The 18,358-nt window shown below is 52.5% G+C and overlaps 2 protein-coding genes across 7 annotated transcripts in view; one reads left to right on the forward strand and one right to left on the reverse strand.

Annotated features, from left to right (window-relative positions):
• Positions 1-3,774: 3,774 nt before the first annotated feature.
• On the forward strand, positions 3,775-17,206 carry RASL12 (RAS like family 12). 2 transcript variants are annotated; one of them, XM_045899863.3, is made up of 5 exons: positions 3,779-4,069; positions 6,199-6,255; positions 11,700-11,773; positions 12,462-12,652; positions 15,308-17,206. In XM_045899863.3, exons 1-5 carry the CDS (start codon positions 3,967-3,969, stop codon positions 15,681-15,683), a joined length of 801 nt encoding a protein of 266 aa, XP_045755819.1. In that variant the 5' UTR covers positions 3,779-3,966; the 3' UTR covers positions 15,684-17,206. The 2 variants fall into 2 exon arrangements, with proteins under 2 accessions (XP_064426376.1, XP_045755819.1); XM_064570306.1 differs by lacking the exon at positions 6,199-6,255 and having other exon boundaries at positions 3,775-4,069.
• The window catches only part of SLC51B (SLC51 subunit beta), a 52,180-nt gene continuing 50,995 nt past the window's right edge, over positions 17,174-18,358 (reverse strand). For all 5 annotated transcript variants that reach the window (XM_045899864.3, XM_064570301.1, XM_064570304.1 and 2 more), the window contains one exon: positions 17,174-17,485. In XM_045899864.3, coding sequence (XP_045755820.2) covers positions 17,287-17,485 — 199 coding nt within the window. In that variant the 3' untranslated portion in view covers positions 17,174-17,286. The remainder of the gene's footprint in view (positions 17,486-18,358) is intronic.

Here is an 18,358-nt window from a genome sequence, read left to right on the forward strand (position 1 = left end):
TGGCTTCAGTGGGTTGGGACACTGTGCACACCCCCAGCTCCAACCCCTCAGCAGCCAGGCACTGGGGAGGGGGCCACCCAAGGTGGGGGTTCATGGTTCTAAGGCTGGGATGAGGACCAGCCCTTTGGCCCTGCTCCCAAGGCCCCAGTGGGGTGTCATCTGCAGCTGGTGAGAGTTTCCTCTGCCCAGACAGTGAGCGTCCCTCTGGGACTTGGAGAGAACAAGGAACTATCCTGGCTGTGGGCAGCCCATGGAGTTCCCAGGCTCTGCCCGACCTCACACCAACCTCCCTTTCCCCACGTTGCGCCCCCATACCTTGCGAGGTTCAGGGTGGGAGCAAGGAAAGTGGGACTGTGTCTGTATCAGACTCTGAGCCTTTCTAGAGCGCATACCCAGCTTTGTTCGTCTCTCTATCCACAGTGATTGGCACACAGTAAGGGGTCTGTTAAGTGGACTCCTGGGCTCTAACCTAAGTGGGAGTCCCCAGTGTGATGGAGGAGACACAAGCCCTGTCCCAAAAGAGCCTGCAGTCTGATAAAGGAGACATAGCCCCGAGATGCCCCGAGCCTGATGGTGGACCCCTGGCCTTGCCACCCATGACAGTGCTTCTGCACACAGCATGGTGAGGAGCTTGCCTGGGCCCAAGGAAGAGCACTGGACTAGGAGTCAGGATTCCTGCTGGGCTCTAATGCTGGTACTACCACTGACTTGCAAAAGCTACCCAACCTCTCCAGACCTCAGTTCTTCATCTGTAAAGTGGAGCTTGCAGCTGACTCTTAAGGTTCTGTTCAGCTCTGAAACCTGAATTTGTCACTGAACAGCCACAGAAGTGTTTGTCATATTGTGCCTCCAGGGAATGCAGTGACATCATCACAAAGGGCTCCCCAAAGCTTAGCTTTATGTGGAAGTGGCTCTGGGGGGGCGGGCGGGGTGGCAAGGGTAGGATCTGGCATCTGAAAATCTTCACAGGCCCCTACCTGTTTAGACCTGTACACACCCCACTCATTGACTTCAGACACATCTTTTGAACATCTCCTCGTTCACTGCTGGGCCAGGTGCCACACCCTCTTCATTTTGATTACCTCAGAGCCCCTTATAAGAGCCTTGAAGATTGGGGGTAGGGGATAAGGAGGGTTGGCCTACTTGCCCTTGCAGAATGACCTCTCTGTTGACCTTCAGTGTCCAAACTACTGGTTGCTAAACAATTGTGGCTTCTTGGTAGATGGGTGAGAAGTATGCGCTGTTCACGTCCAGGGGGTATGGAGGTGAGAAGTATGCGCTGTTCACATCCGGGGGGAGTGGAGGTGAGAAGTATGCACTGTTCACGTCCAGGGGGAGCGGAGGTGAGAAGTATGCGCTGTTCACATCCGGGGGGAGTGGAGGTGAGAAGTATGCGCTGTTCACGTCCAGGGGGTGTGGAGGTGAGAAGTATGCGCTGTTCACGTCCAGGAGGAGTGGAGGTGAGAAGTATGTGCTGTTCACGTCCAGGAGGAGCGGAGGTGAGAAGTATGTGCTGTTCACGTCCAGGAGGAGCGGAGGTGAGAAGTATGTGCTGTTCACGTCCAGGGGGAGTGGAGGAAACTATCTTTTGCTTTTTTGGGCCACGGACCAAACTCTGGGTGGGACACTTTCATATCTTCTCTTCTAACCCTTAATATTATCCCTATTCTAAAGATGAGGAACTGAGGCCCAGAAGAGCAAAGTAGCTTATTCCATGGTCTGACAATAAGTAGCTGTTTCCAAAGGTCTTTCGGGTCCACAACGGGCACTTCCGGGTGGACAGGCAACCCAGATGAGGAGACTGAGGATGGGGAAAGGGACTGGTTGCAGTTGTGAGGTTGGCACTGTTTTCCTCCCAAGCCTCATAGGAGGGGCAGACTTTGGATACTTAGCCGTCAAGGCTGAGGGCCTGAGTAACCAGCTGGCAACTAGTTTGAATCTCTGACCTAGACGAGAGTTATGGGTCACATCATCCCTTCCTGCAAGTCATGATGGAGTTTCCTTACAACACCTCCTTGAAGTGGCCACCCCCTTGGTTGCCTTCAGTGTTGGGAGGCTCACTTCCTCTAAAACAGTCCCTTGTAACTAGGGACAGCTCAGATGGTTCACACCAAGCTCAAATCTACCTCCTTGCAGTGCCCATCTACTGGTTGGTCTGAGTTTTAAAGTTTTAAAGCCTCACACAAGCAGGGCCATAACAGAGCCCAAGTTTATACCCAGTTGGGCCTACGGAGCTCCACAGTTTACCCTCTCTCCAGGAATTCTCTGATGAGATTGGTCCTCTCCCGATAAACCCCATTCAGAACCAGTCTGTCCTCACAAGACTGGGGCCAGCCCACGAAGGTGGCTGGAACTTGACTCCCACTTTTTTCCCACCTACAACTCAAAGGAAAACCCTTGGGCATTAGCTCTGTGAGTGATTCTGGCCTGAGGGTGTAATCTAAACAAAATTTTCCCAACACTTTACAGTCTTAATAACACAGCTGGTTTAGCATTATCTCCTACAAATACAATTAGGCTGAGTCAGTATTCACGTCCTATCCCGGAAAATAATTTTCCTTCCAGGTTGAGAAGTTAGTATCATCAGGCTCTGACCCCCAGACTCTCTGCCTGTTGATCTGGCTTTCCATGGTTTATTTTTCACGTGGGTGGGTAGATTAACTGGGGCAAGGAGGGGGAGTTGGGGGGGTGTTGGAGGGAGAAGGGCTGCAGTGAGAGGTCTCTGAGACTCCCATGCCCTACCCCACTCTAGCCCTGGAGTATATTTCAAAAGAGAGGCTCCACTGGGTTCTAGAAAGTACTCAGACCTGATGCTATCACTCTCTATTAGGCCTGAATCACATCATGGAATGTTGGATTTATTTCCCCCTTCCTTTGGTGCTATAGATGGGGACACCAATGCTCAAAGAAGTGAGGTGACTCGCCCAGGGTGACCTTGTGAAAGAGCTGGGACTAGATCCTAAGTGTCCACATTTCCCACATGGGCCCTTTGCTCTGTGTCCATCATGACCAGATTTACCCTGGGTGGCAAAAGAAATGACAGGTGACCCCTCCCAGGCTCATCCACCAATCCTAGAATCATTATAGGCAAGAGAGAATGCCAGGGTTTAGAATAAAATGCCCCATTTACACATAGGTGCCAAACACATGCGACTCATTAGCTCCCATCAGGGAGAAAACCGTAATCCAAGATGGGTTAAGTTTCTTGAAGCTGGACCCATACTGAACGTGAAATGTTGGTTAAGACTCCTTCCCAGGAGCCAGGGTTCTGCCTTGGGGGTTGCAATGATGCCTGAGAGTCCCCATACCGAAGGGCAGGGTAATGTGGTGGGGGAAGTTGTGTGCCAAGGCTGAGCTGGCTGTGACTGTGACCTAGAGAAAGGGCAAGGCTGGGAATTGAAAAAGGCAGGCTTCCCGGAGGAGGAGGCAGGGCCTGCTCGGTAGAACAAAGGAAGGAGTGGATTTTCTTGCAGGTGGGAAGAGATTGAGCGGAGGCTTAGACAAGGCTGGAAACATCCTTCCCCTCAGCCCCCTACCCCGGGCCTCCCTCTCCCCGTCCGAGTCCTTCCCTGCAGGGTCCGGGGGCGCTCCGGGCGGTGACAGCGTCCGGCCCTCGAGGCGGCGCCCAGCTGTGGGGTGCGCGGCCGGCCCGGAGCTCCCTCCCAGCGTGGGGAGCGGGGTGAGCGGGCCCCGTGGGGGGCTCCCGCAGCCCTTACAAGGAGTGTGGCGGCTCTCGGGGCGGCCCCGCCCGCCGGCCTCCACCGGCTCCTCCTCCCCGCCGGGCTGGGCCGGGCCGCGGGAACGCAGCCCGCTTGGCGCTCGACGCCGGGCCCGGCACCGACATCGACGGGGCCGAGCCCGCGAGCGCGGGGGGAGCCCACGGCTCGTTCTGCAGGGCCCCGACGGACTGACACGCTGCTCGGGGCCCTTCTCCCGAGGACCGGTGTCCCTCTCAGCAGCGTCGCCATGTCCTCGGTGTTTGGGAAACCCCGCGCGGGCAGCGGGCCGCAGAGCGCGCCACTCGAGGTTAATCTGGCCATCCTGGGGCGTCGCGGGGCCGGCAAGTCGGGTGAGTTGGGTGGGGGGCGGAAGGGAAGGGGTTGGGCTGGGACCCGAGAGACAGGGGAGCGGGTGTGGACGCTGTGGACTTTGCAGGCAGGCTCCCCCACTGACTTTGGGGGCTTCCTGCACCCAGGTGGGTTGGATCAGACAGCGTGATTTTCTTCTTTGCCTCATTTTCTCTGTTGCTTGGCTCTCTCTCTAGTTTGTCCTCAGCTCCTCCATCTCTCATCTGTCTTGGGTTCCTCACCTGTCTTTCCTTCTGTGTCTGCGACACTAGATATCTCTCCCCTCTGCCTGTCTCTGTGTCTCCTGGTCCTCTGCTGATCTCTCCCTTGCTGTTCAGCGCCTTCCATCTGCTCTCCCTGGGGCCAGCAGTCAGCTCTGGTGACTAGCACCAAAGGGACCTGTTAGGCCCTAATCTTCAGCCCAGGCCCCTCTGAGCTTAGTCACAGCCTTGTTATTCCTCAGTTTAGGCTGGGGATGAAGGGAGGTGGTAGAGGTCACTGGGCTATTGGGATTTTCCAGGGAGGGGCTCACCCCAATTCCCTGGGATAGAACAAAGTGTGCATTCTTATCAAACGTATTTGTTTCAAGTCAGACCCCTGTTGTGACTTTCTGGAAACACATTGGACTATGGTCCCAGGCGCCTGGGACTTGTTCTTGATGAACCAAGATCTTGGGTTGCCACTGAGATCCTTTCTGCCAACTCTGAACTCTGCTTTAACCACTCCTGGCAGCTCTCACCCAGGTGGAGCCCGGGGGTGGGGTGGGGGGGGAGGATGTCACCACAGGCAGAGACCTGGAGAAAGGGTTCGCCCCTGCCCCCCTGCCACTCACAGTACCAGGGGGCTGAAGGTAGGAGGGCAGAGGGGCCTCCTCGGCCGGCTGTGTTACAGTTACTGCCATTAGTGACTGGCCAACATGGGCTGTTAGCTAGGAGTTTCCTCCCCCGGAGTGTTCTTTGAGACTCGCTGGGATCCTACTCTCCACTTCTGAAACCAGCCCCCTGACTCAGAGAGGGAACTCTGAATCATGTTTTCCTGCAGAAAAGATTTGCCCTCTTCCCTTTGAAAATCAAATTGTGTCTGTAGTCTGTCACTGGTACAGTTTAGCCAGTGACTACACGAATGAAGGAAGTTAAATTTTAAAGTATGTATTCCCTGGGTAGTAGTTTGCAAAATGACACTATTAGGAATCCTGGGAAAGAATTTTAAGGATTTTCTTTAAAATATCACATTACTTTTTAAGAGTCCAGCATAATAGTTGGCTGGCCCTGGGCTCTATGTGGCTAAATTCTGAACAAAATCAGAGTTCTATTAATGAATTCCACCTGGGGAGAACTTCATTTTAGGTTTTACATTCTTCGGGACACCCCTGAGGCCCAAGACAGAGTCAAGACTTGAGACAAAGGGGACCAAGGACTGGAGGGTGTTTATTTGGGACGTGAGTGTTCATACTCCTCCCGGGGATCACAGACTGATCAACTCATCTCTTACTATTTGGCTTATAGCCAAAACTGGAATAGATGCCCCACATTTCAGAATCTTCATGACTTGACCAGGGTGGGGAATATCTCCCTTCAGTTTGAGTTTCACCAGGCTCACCCTAAGGTAACATGAGTCCTGGACCCCTCAGTTTGAGTATTTTTTTTTTTAAGATTTTATTTATTTATTTGAGAGAGAATGAGAGAGAGCATAAGCAGGGGGAAGAGCAGAGGGAGAAGCAGACTCCCTGCTGAGCCCGACTGAGGGCTCGATCCCAGGATCCTGAGATCACGACCTGAGCCAAAGGCAGACACTTAACCGACTGAGCCACCCAGGTGCCCCCAGTTCAGGTCTTTATAAACACCCCTTAGGCTTGTCTCTCATGGCTTTTCTTGCCGTAAAAAAAAAAAAAAAAAAAAAAATGCTAGGATGCAACTGGAGGGGCATGGTTCCCCATATTTCTGGTTTTTGCTGAGCTTCTCAAACCAACTCCTCAGCTCCCAGACTCATTCCCCCAGAGAACTGAGCTTAGTGTCAGCCAGGAGTCACAGAGGCTAGATAAGACCTCCCTAAAATGAGAGGGGCAACCTCCAGGGCCAGCAGCCAGATGCGGCAGGGGGAGACTGAGCCAACTTCTTTCTGCTTCCTGCAGCTCTGACCGTGAAGTTTCTGACCAGGAGGTTTATCAGCGAGTATGACCCCAACTTGGGTAAGGAACCACTCCTTCTCATTCCTCCTACTGTGTCCCACTTGGATCCCCCTCAACACACATGCCTACACTGTGGTGGGCCCAGGCCTCACTAGGATCCATCATCTGAGGGCAGAGGGGAGGCGCCACCAGGATGACTCAGCCCATGGGACAAAATGGTGTAAGTGCCAGAAAGACATCCTTCCACAGCCCACTCCAGACAACTGGGGTTGGGGGAATGGCTTAATTAAGAGAACCGAGAGGCTGATTTGCCCTAAAATATGAGGTATGGTGAGACTTAAAAAAAAAAAAAAAGAGCAGAACGTCTATAACCATTAAGCGTTATTCTTCAAAATGGTCACTCAATGTACTTTTCCAAAAAAGCTGGGCAAAACACTCGAGAGAAATTCTCTAGTGGTACTGGCTTCTGACCCATTTTTGAACCACACAAGAAAACTTGTCTCGTTCTACAGCCATATCATGGTATATGGGGAGAAAGGATGCTCTGTTATCAGAGCTAAGTTTGAACCCTAGCTCTGCCACTTACTGCCTGTGCAACCTTGAAGCAATAACCTAATCTCTCTGAGCTTCTGTTTCCTCATCTGTAAAATGGGCATAAAGATACCTATCTCAGAAAATTACTGTGAGCATTAAAGAAATAACACATGTAAAAAATTTATCCTAGTATCTGATCTACAGTAGACATTCAATGCATGTTCAGTTTTCCTTCTTTTTTTTTTAAGACTTTATTTATTTGAGAGAGAGAGAGAGAGAATGAACAAGCAGGGGGAAAGGCAGAGGGAGAAACAGACTCCCTGCTGAGCACAGAGCCTGATTCGGGGCTCAATCCCAGGACCTGAGATCATGACCTGAGCTGAAATCCAGAGTTGGAGGCCCAACCAACTGAGCCCCCCAGGCGCCCCTCCTTCCTCTTTCCTTAAAGTTCACATTTATAACGTTTGTTTATTGTAAACTATTCCTGAGAAAAATACCAGAGGCAGGCTGCCAGAGAAAATACAGGATGACCATTTAAATTTGAATTTCAGAGAAACAACTAACAGTAGGAGGAATGAGGAGGAGTGTCTGGATATGCTTAGCCTTTTGGAAAGGGGGATTACAGTCTTGGATTGTTTTTTTCCATTCATAAGAATTAAATAAAGCATTTGTGGGACCCCCTGGGGGCCCTCCCAGGAAACGCAGGGCTGTGAGGCACAGACTGGAAACTCCACAGTACAGCATTGCCTGCAGGAGGCCTCTGATGGGACGTGCTGGGACACCTCCCCTGAGCCCATTGGAGCCCTCAGTTCAGGCTGGAATATTGAATCCCAGTGTCGGAGCAGAAAGGGACCTCAGGGCTATTTAGAACTTTTTCCCTAAGTAGCAGAAGCCCTTCTTCCCAGGTGATCTTAAATAGAACCCCACGGTGTCAGAGAAAGCAGAGGGGGGTCCCCTGGTTAAGTCAAGAGTACAGGGCAGCTGACTCACTGACAGTCCCTAAGGAGTTTGTTTCTCAGAGCTTCGTTTGACCACCTGTACTCTAACCCAACCCCTTGGTGCTACAGAGGAAGAATTAGGCCTAAGGAGCTGAGGCTTCCAGGCCAGGGTCACACAGCAGGTCTGAGGGGACCCCATTTGATTAGCACAGGAGCGGGACACAGGGTGTAATTGTGTGCTGGCTAGGGGAGGCGTTGAGAGAGGCCAGAACATGAAATCAGACGGAGTGGGGGAATTGAGGACGGGGAGGAGGTGGGAAGGAAAGGCATACAAGGAGGGGTGTCTGGGAAGGAAAAATGGAGATTTCCAAGGATGGTTCCTCAAAAGACAAATTCTGCCTAGCTCAGGTGGGTAATACTTACACTAAAAAATATTAGCTGTTTCTCTGAAATTCAAATTTAAATGGTCATCCTGTATTTTCTCTGGCAGCCTGCCTCCAAGTGTCTTTCTCCCTACCCCCAATCCCTACCCTTCTTGCAGGGTCCCCCCAGAATAGCCTAGTACAGGGGTGGTTTGGGCTTCCTGATTGAGTAATTTTGGAGTTCTGACCTGATAGTGGAATGCGTGGTCACGCTCCGGAAGGGGGGGGGCAACAGCTCCTCGGCGGTCAGTTGCCCTGGCCTGAGAGCTTGTCAGCTGGAGAGGTGACCAGACGCTCTCCTTCAGCATTCTGAGAGGCCAGTGCCACTCCTTGGGAGTTCTGCCTTACCATCTGAACATTCCAGCCACTATCCCATGGCTGGCCACAGCAATAGTGGGGACTCCGGGACCGGAGCCTTTCTTTCTGTGGAGAAAAGTCTGAGCATCCAAGGGGAGAGTTAGCCACCGGGACATATAAAACAGCTCCTTCTCTTTTCAAAGCTCTTCTTTGAATCCTGAGTGAGCTTCTTGAGTGTGGAGACCTGCGTTATTCATTCCCATTTCTAGCATGGAGTGCGGTACTAGGCACAACACCCCCAGCTCACCCATGTTCTTAAACATGAGATTGAATTTTGGTTTTAGTATTAACCTTTAAAGAAGAGTTCCAGCTATTATCCCCATTTTACAAGTAAAGATATTGAGGCACAGAGGGCTCAGTGATTTGCCTATGGAGAACCTCAGGTACAAAGGAAGATGGGTACCACTCCAGCAGCTTTCTCATAAGGGCAGCCTTGTGCCCTAGAGGGCCTGGAATCAGAGGTCTGTATGGCACTGTGTCTCTGAGCCTCTATTTCCCCATCTGGAAGATGGGACCAATAGCCTGTGCTCTGTCTGAGTAAGGGTTGTGGCTGGGAGAGCTGGTAGGAGCTAAGAGAATCAGTGTTTATGGAAAGGCTATGCCTGTGCTGGGCGCTCCAGGAAGGGGCAGGGGCCCCCAGGAGAGCATCCCCTCACAGAGGAGCTGCGGGCACCTTGCCTGGCTTGCCCAGGGCAGAATGACAGCTTCTCACCCCTCTTGCCCTCATCCTGCTCCAGCAAGGAAATGGACACCATTTCTGAGGCATCATCCTACACACACTCTGATCAGAGCACCTTTACCACCTTTAAAAAGATTATTATTGCGTAAATCAGGGGGAAATAGTTTGTGAAAAGAATCTTCTCTCAGCATTGAAGTCCTCAGAATATTATTTAGAAGTAGGAGTTATGAAACCTATGTGGTTAAGGACTCCAGAATGCCCTGGAGAGCAGGACTTGGTGATGAGACAACAGGACATTCCTGTAACTTGGAAAGGACCCCCCCATCTCCAGTCACCTCACTTGCCAAGGGGGAGGCAGCTGGATAAAACTGATCTGCGAGGCTTCCCCCAGCTCACCCATGCGTGTGCCACACCTAGACTGGGGCTTCTGCTCTTCCCCTGCACTCTGCCCAGATAGAGCTGGTCCCCTGAGCAGAGGGTGAGGGGGTCCCCATGGAGAGGTAGCCCAGGTGAGAAGACTCGAGTTCACATTCCTTCCACTGATGGGATGCTGTGTGGCAGTGGGTAAGTTCTCTCGTCCTCTGGGTTTCATCTCTCTACAGCGGAGCTAACAGTAACCTTGAAAGGCTGTTTGCTGTGAGGAACCCCAGGAGACCAACGTTGGGCTAATATTTTTTGTTGGACTGAGCTCGCAGTGCCTGTTTGGGGGTGGGGGAAGGGGGTGTGGAGCAACTAAAAGAGGTGCATCAGGCAACTTTGGCAGAAAAATAAAGAAAAATCTGAACAAGATGTAGGCATCTAGGGGCAGCTCCTCTTGTACCAAATATAGTTAAACGTTTGGGGCATATTTTCCATTAGATTTTTTTTTTTTTTTGTCTTTGAATAAGAGCAGCTATTTATCCAAGTCCCCAAACAGGCTGGGGATGGGAGCTGTCTGTGATTCCTGCTGGCTGCTAGCGGACCTGGCATGTGTCCAGGCCTGGCTTGACTGCCAGGGGCTCTCAGAGACAAGTGGTTGTGAACTCAGCCAGGGTTGGGGGTGGATGGTGGAGGAAGGCAGAGAGAGCCCCAGTTCTGCCCAGAGAGGTCTTCTTTGGGGTCACCTGGGGCACGGGGGCACCCAGGGAAAGGTGATGCCAAGTGCACTCACACACATGGGCCAGTGGCATAGGGGGAGGTTGGAGATAGGGAGAATGATGGCCAATATGACAATGAGGTCCTCTTTGCATGCCTGGCCACTTGCGCTTTCTCAGGTTTGAGGTCATGAGAACAACAACAAAAAAAGGTGAAAACTCATGAATTCCAAATAAGGTCAGTAGTTTGTTCATAGTATGGTACCAATGTCCATTTCCTGCTTTTGATCACTGTGCTATGGTTATGTAAGGTGTTAACATTGCCGGGAGCAGAGGGAAAGGCACACAGGAACTCTCTGTACTATTTTGCAATATCTGCATGAGTCTAAAATGATTTCAAAAGAAAAAAAATTACCTAGGAATGTGAACCTGCCCTGTAAACTTTGGAGCACCGCAATCCCCACTGTCCTTTACCAGGCATTTATGGTGGGCCAGGCCCCATGCCTAGGGGCCCATCCAGTCCTCACACAGTCCTGTGAGGGTGTGGGGACAAGCGTTAGCACAGTGCCTGGCACAGAGTAAAATCTGGAAAACTTTTAGCCAGTGTTACCATGTTATCCCTATTTTACTTTAAAAAAAAAGAAAAAAGATTTTATTTATTTGAAAGAGAGAGAGCAGGGGGGAGGAGCAGAGGGAGTGGGATAAGCTGACTCCACGCTGAGCGTGGAGCCCAAAGCGGAGCTCGATCCCAGGACCCCGAGATCACGACCTGAGCTGAAATCAAGAGTCAGATGCTCAACCGACTGAGCCACCCAGGTGCCCCATGTTATCCCCATTGTAAAGGGAGGAAACAGATTCTCAAAAGAACAGCAATGATGTGGCCAAGTCACATGGCTAAAAGGTAGCTGAAGTTGGGTGTGATTCCACATGTCCAACCTAAGATATTCGACTACATTAGAATCCTCTGCTATTATTTTGATAAGGATTATTTGTAAACCTTCTTAGGGACCTCTGAATGGAGTCGCACGTGCACACACACACCCCACCATATGTTGTGTGCTTTTCTTTCCCCATCCCTTCTCCCACTGGGGGCTTCCTGCGGGCCGGGTACTGTGGTCAGAGGGAAGAGGGTGGGGAAGCTTGGGGTTTGGGAGGGATGGGCTGGCAGTGCAACTCCAGAGGCCTCTGCTGCTAACCAAGCCCATGGGCCGCACACTCCATCCTGGAGGCTTGGTGGGTGGACCCAGAACACAATCCCATCCCCTGTGGCATGTTCTGTGACTGACCTCTTATGCTCTGAGCCCTGACAGGTAGAGCAGCATCTCCTGGGTGGGAGGTTCTGTCTGTGTCCTCCATTTGGGTGAGAGCCGAGGCCTTTCCAGTTTGTCCCAACTCAGCCAGCCCCAGAATAGATCTCCCAGGGTCTAGCACAGGGAGGCTGGGACTCAGACCCAGTCTGCCACTGAGGCCTGCCTCTGACCTGGCTGACCATCTGTTGCAGAGGACACCTACAGCTCCGAGGAGACAGTGGACCACCAGCCTGTCCACCTGAGGGTCATGGATACTGCAGACCTGGTAAATTACCCCCATTACCCATGGAGAGCTGAGAGTCAGTGCACCCTCCTGAGAAGTCCTGCTGCCAGAGTGGAGGTCTCAGATGGGAATTTGCAAACTTGTTAAGCTCTAGTTTGCTATGTGACCCTGAATGAGGCACTGACCTCTCTGGACCTGAATCTTTTCATTTGCCAAGGGAGAAGGGATGGGACGGGGCCTGGGGAGACCTGATGGTTGCTGGCGTCAGCGCTGAGATCCTCTGTTTTGGGATTTGATGCTCATGCATATACGGAGATGGGGCACACACTTTTGTGCAGAGGCCCCCCCTGGCCCAGGTCCCCTCAGTACACACATTCCCCCTTTGTTCTCACCACCCCGTGCCAGGACTGGATACCAATTATTCTCAGAAGCCCAGGGGCACCATCAACCTGACCCCAAACCAGCAGTGCCCAGGGACAGCCAGGTCTCTTAGCAGCCATGCCAGAGTCTTGGCTCTGTGCCCCAGAGGCCAAGGTCTCCAAGCCTCTGGCTGGGTGGTGGGAGTGAGGCTCCCGAGACAATGCCTCCTTTCACGCCAAGCCAAATCCACACTCAAGTGCCCCTTTGAAAAGGGCCCTGCTGGGGAACAATATACAAAGACCCAGGGAGTGGGGAGGTGGGATGAAGCAAAAGGCCTTTACCCCCAGCGAGGCTTCCCTCCTTCGCCTAGGACACCCCCAGGAACTGTGAGCGCTACCTGAACTGGGCCCACGCGTTCCTGGTGGTGTACAGCATGGACAGCCGCCAGAGTTTCAAGGACAGCAGCAGCTACCTGGAGCTGCTCGCTTTGCACGCCAAGGAGACCCAGCGCAGCTCCCCTGCCCTGCTGCTAGGCAACAAGCTGGACATGGCCCAGTACAGGTGAGCGCGGGCGGTGTGTCCTCCTCGCTGGAGCCCACTGGCCTCATTTGGAAAGGCTGTGTGTCATCATCGGGGATTATTGGGCTGCTAAGGAAAGTCATCCCTGCGAACTTGGGTTAAAGGGTACCGTGTGCGTGGCCTTCCAGACAGGCCAGGGCAGGAAGGGAAGAGCTTCTGGCCCACACAGGGGTTGGACCCTAAAAGTCAGAAAAGCCACTGCTTCCATCCTCATGGGGCTTTGTGGTCTCTCTCAGCGGCACCCTCTCTTGCCTGTCTATATGACGTTCCATCCTCACTCCCCATAGCTGGCTGGTTATTATTCAGTGCCCAATTCCAGTTCTGAGAAGAAAGGCTGTGATTGGCTCCTTGAGTCAAGTGTCTGGTCTGGTCCAACCAGCTCTCATCTCACCCAAGCACTGCGGTGCTGAGGGCAGCTTCTCTTAGAAGGGGCTGGACTTGAATTAGAGGTCACAGACTGGGCCAGGGGGCAGATTACCAGCAAATACTGAAGCATTTTGCTTGGCGAGCACAGTATTTTAAAAGACCTGTAATTGGAATGCTTTGAGGAGGGGTATGCCCTCTCCAGCTGACTCAGGCCTTACCACTCCCCATGGCTTTCCTCCACTCTGTCCATACATTCGAGTTGCTTGCCTGGCCCCTGAAAGCATGACACTCCCACTTGAGTAATCCCACTGCCCTTGTCCCAACACTGACATTTGTCCTATGTGGCCTGTCCACCTTCAACGTCTGGTGCCTTCCACCCGTCTTCCATCTGTCCCTCCCTGTTCATGGCCAGTCACTCCTGCTTCCCCAGACCCCAAAGCCCCATTGGCTGGGATAAGCCAGGAAGGGACCTTTGGTGCAGAACAAATCAGAAGGGCAGTGGGAAAAGAGAGGTGCAGTCTCATGAAGAGGGGCCACTGTAGGAGCCTTCAAAGGCCATCAAGCCCTCAGACAAAGACAAATTCCATCCCAGGGAATGAAGGAAGTTGTGTGATCTTAAAACCGAAAGGTGGTTTTTGAGGAATCATAGAGCCCACGATGCCTGGAAGAGGGGTCAGAAGACTGAATTGTGGTAAATCTATCTTCAGTATGAGGGGAAAAACTAGACCACTGTTTTGATCCCAGTCTTTGCCACAGGGATTGTCTAAAAATGGTTGGGGAGCAAATAACAAAGATTATGGGGCTCAGCCAGAGCAGCTTCAATTCCCTAAGGAAAGTTGTGGCCGTTTACCCTCATTTCCTTCTTTGATCCAGTCTGGTAGTGGATCAGGATTTGATGCATAGTCAGTCTTGTAGCTGAGCATTGGTGTATCTCCCAGGACTATCTTGCAGCTACATGGTAAATTGTGGGTTAGAGCATGGTAAATTGTTGATGCGAGTGGTTCCCAAATTGCTGATAAAATTGTCACCAGGCTGCAACTGAACAAGAGAGGATCATGTGACATGCCTGTGTCCCCCGTTCACACACATGTATGCATGCATGGGGTGCTAGTTTCTGAAAATTCATGAATTCAAGCCCGCACAATGAGAAATTTTTAGACTCAAGCTTGTCATAAAAGCAAATAATATCAAGTGTTCCTTCAGAACGGTTCCTCAGGAAACAGCTTACAGACAGGACACCAGCCCTCGGTGGGGAGTCTAGATGCTCTGCCCCTGGCCCTTTTTGTCCCAGTCACTCTCTGTCTGATACTCCCCCCGGGCAGCTAGCCCACTGCCAGCCCCCCTGCTCTTGCCAAATTAACCTTGGCTCAGAAACCTCTTTGCATCACTACCCACTGGTCTCATGGGCTGTGCCACTGTCCCCAGGAATGGCAGCGCAAGGTGGTCGCCAAGATTCAGCCAATGGAACCTTGGCCTCAAAACCTCAGGTACCCCCACCCCTTCCTTCTTCTGGACATCTGACTGACCCAAGAGCTGGTCTTTTTCCTCTCACCTTGATTCCCATGGCTTTCAGGCCAGAAGCTTCAAGTTAAATAGTCAAGTTAAATAGTCCCCAGTTAAATAGTCGATCCCGTCAGGAAAGAGGGTATAGGACGAAGCTGACAATAGGCGTTGTTCTCTCTCCCCTTCTCTCCCTCCTTCCCATGAAATGTCACCCTTGCTCTCCCCTGCCCCTCCCTTGGACGAGCAGGCAACTCTCCGCATGAGCCCCAGAACTCTGCCAACCACAGGCATCCCGAGGTGCCTCACCCTCCCCTCCTCTGTGGTCTCACAAGTTTCCGTCCAGACCACACTGCCTTTCTCTGGAGCTGATCCCACAGGCTGGGGCTGAGGGTGGCTCATTTCCTGACCAAGGACCCATGCTGGCCTAGAGGAAGGCAGGGCTGGGAATGACCATCTTCTTCCAGCCACAAGCAGGGTCTAGCCAGTAAGCTGCTCCCTTGCCCACGCTTTGTTCCTAGATTCTGCTTTGGAGACATCAGCCACCATTTATTGAGCACAGACTCTGTGCCAGGTAATACACCAGGCACACGATACAAATGGTCTCTCTTAATTCTTTTAACAACCCTGCGGGGCAGATGTCATTATCCCATTGTACTCACGAGATGACTGCAGGTCACCAAGCCCGTGAGTGGGGAGACGAGGGTAGGCGCGGGCCTCCCCGACTTGGACGCTCGCTCCTGACCCTGCCTCGCCCTGCTTCCCCACCAGGCAGGTCACCAAGGCAGAGGGCGCCGCCTTGGCGGGCAAGTTCGGGTGCCTGTTTTTCGAGGTCTCGGCCTGCCTGGACTTTGAGCACGTGCAGCATGTCTTCCACGAGGCCGTGCGGGAGGCACGGCGGGAGCTGGAGAAGCATTCCCTGCCCCGGCCTCTCTTCATCTCTGAGGAGAGGGCCCTGCCCCACCAGGCTCCGCTCACCGCCCGGCATGGGCTGGCCAGCTGTACCTTCAACACACTTTCCACCGTCAGCCTGAAGGAGATGCCTGCCGTGGCCCAGGCCAAGCTGGTCACTGTGAAGTCATCCCGGGCCCAGAGCAAGCGCAAGGCGCCCGCCCTGACCCTGTTGAAGGGCTTCAAGATCTTCTGAGGGCACCCCCCCCCCCCCCCCAGATCCCGGACTCAGCAGCTGGGCGGGGCTTTCCCTCTGACGGAGCAATAGCCCTGGCCCTCTGGCGGACAGTTGACCCCTCTTCCAGCACCAAGTAATGTCCCGGACACCCGGTTCACTGTATGAGCTGGAGGGACAGGCAGGAACGCTGCTCTTCCTTGCTCCAGGCCTTGGTTTCCATGGTAGCCACTGCATTCCCTGACCCTGAAGGGAAATAGCCACTGAGACAACCCAGAGACCTGGGGTCAGCCTCAAGCGGAAGGGAATTGCAGTGTCCATCGTGGTGCCATGACTCCTTCCTGCTCCAGCTGCAGCCAGGCCAGATGTGGCCCCCAGGGGACAGCTCTGGATGGTCCCTAAGTGTAGGCCCGAGAACGTGCTGCAGGAGGAGCAACCCTGAGGTCCTAGCACCATCTGGTGGACAGGAAGGACAGAGCGGCTATAAGTTGGCGGGGAGGCGCCTTGAGCCTGGCCCTCCTGTTGTCCTCTGACTTCACAGAAGCCCCAAGCAACAAACCCCACAGTTTAAATAATCCTACGGGACAGGCTGTGAGAAGCAAAATTCCCAGGAAGGGCTATTTCCAGTACTTTACCTTTCGGTGAGGACTGGGGGCTCTGGATCATCTGGGATAAGGAGCCTCCAATGTTTTTTCCCCCAGGAGACAGTGCCCCCTTATTTTCCCATCTTAAATTCAGGACTCTCTCCACAGACCCTCAGGACCAGCCTCCTGAAGTTTAATGATCAGAGCTGCAGAACAAAGTCATTCTCTCTAGTGACCAGCCCCCAGGACTCCCGGGAGCCTACAACTGGGGGTATCACTCACCCAGTGGGCACTGTTAGCTGGCCTGAGGCTCGTAGGTAGAAACACAGTAGGCCATCTGTAGTCTAGTCTGGCAGGACCCAGTACCTTCGACAGTGGGTCTGAGTGTTCTAAGTCCACTTTTGAAAGATAGAAGCTAAGGCATTTGGGGTTCAGAAAGCAATTTTTTGCATAAATTATTTGGGGTCACCACTGCAGCTGATACGACACTGTGGCTCAGACACAGGATCAGGACACTCTCTTGGGATCCCATTGTCAGCACAGGGAGTTCCACAGTTTTCTAACTCTCTTTACCTTGGGGCCCCTGGCCCAAAGGAAGTCTCTCGTGGGCCCTCAGCAGATAAGCAGGTAAAGGAGAGGGCTCTGCTAGGAGGAAAGGGATGTGAAGGGGATTCTGAGCGCGGAATCCTGCTCTTGGCAATTCCAGGACCTTGGATTAAGAGCAACAGTTCTAACCCGGCCTTCAGCCCCATTCTGTGTATGGAGAAGCTGAGGTCAGAGGGAGGCTGTGAACTCCTCAAGAGCACACGAGGAGTCCTAGCCAGGCTTCCTGACCCACAGGCCGACTATGGATTTCTCGCTCCTGCTCCAAGCCGCTTGTGTTGGAACACGGCCGTTTGAACAAACTATGCAATTCTAAATGCCCACTTCCAGAAACCTTTTAATAAAAAGTGTTTTTTCCCCCCATAACAGAATATTAGTTTGATTGCAGTTCGTCCATCTTATCTGCTGGCAACATGGGGCAGGGCTCTGATCTCTTACTAGGTCTCCGATTCTTGTGGATCTGGAAGGAGAGCCAGTGGCGCATCTGCCTCTTTTGACTCAATTGCCACCTGGGCTAAATTGTGCTCTTCTGAGAGCAAAGTCTCTCTTAGGATGTTCAGGTTATTGTCATCTCTGGTTTCAGCCTCTGCCAAGTCTTGGAGTTCTGGTTTGTTTTTCCCCAGGAGTTTTTTATTTCTGGGAGGAGAGAAAACACTGTTGAATCTGGGTTCCCTGAGCTGGGGTACTGAGTGATTGGGGGCAAGACTGGGTCTCCCAAGTAGATTAGCGGGTTGGAGGGGAAAATCCAGTAGGCAGTCCTGGGAACTGTTAGGGGAGAAAGCCCAGATAGTTTGGTGTTCTTTTGGCAGAGAAATGGCTTATTCTCATCCGTGTATCATCTCAGCAAATCCTCATTGCCACCATGAGCTCAACTATTCTCACCCCTTGCTCCCCTTACAGGTGAAATGGGGTTCAAAAACGTCAAAGATGAACATACCTTGGACATGCATTTAAGTCTCCTGACTCTGGGTTCTGTGTCCTTGTTATCCCATTCCCACCCTCATCCACCTCATCCCCAAACTACTTCAGGAAGTTCCTAACTAATCTTCCTGCTTCTAGGTGCTTGCTTTTCCAGACCAGCCCACACACAGCAGTCATGTTTCTAAGACCCCAGTGTGCACACATCACTCCTCAGCTCAAGCACCTTTAGTGGCTCCCCACTGCCCATGTCCTTAAGCTGGTGTTCAAGACCTAGCCTTTCTTCCAGTAACTCCCCCAAGTGTCCTCCCTCCGAAGGCAGTCTTACTCAAGGTACCCCTAGGTTTCCTGGCCATTGTGGAGGAACCCAGCTGTGGTAACGGCTGACTGCCCAGAGAATCTGCTCGGGCCACAGGGGGAGCAGCTCAGTGTCTGCTGCTCCCATGGACAGCCACTTTGTCCCTGAGTTGACCTTGCTGAGGGCGATGCTTCCTGACAGGGTAAGAAAGGCAAGGTCACATTTTTAGGAGCTACACCCCTTTGGTTCCTTTTATATCCTACATCCAGACTAATCTTGCTAAAACAGACCTT

This window comes from Mirounga angustirostris, unplaced genomic scaffold (assembly GCF_029215605.1).
Source record: "Mirounga angustirostris isolate CCGP_5_RB_7025 unplaced genomic scaffold, mMirAng1.0.hap1 SCAF_9, whole genome shotgun sequence".
NCBI lineage: Eukaryota > Metazoa > Chordata > Mammalia > Carnivora > Phocidae > Mirounga > Mirounga angustirostris.

Bases quoted from the DNA above. Each gene is read 5' to 3' on its own strand.
- RASL12 (XM_045899863.3), top strand. From the start codon at position 3,967: ATGTCCTCGGTGTTTGGGAAACCCCGCGCGGGCAGCGGGCCGCAGAGC. The intron at 11,774-12,461 runs GTAAATTACCCC...TCCTTCGCCTAG, and splicing joins TCATGGATACTGCAGACCTG to GACACCCCCAGGAACTGTGA. The intron at 12,653-15,307 runs GTGAGCGCGGGC...CTTCCCCACCAG, and splicing joins CTGGACATGGCCCAGTACAG to GCAGGTCACCAAGGCAGAGG.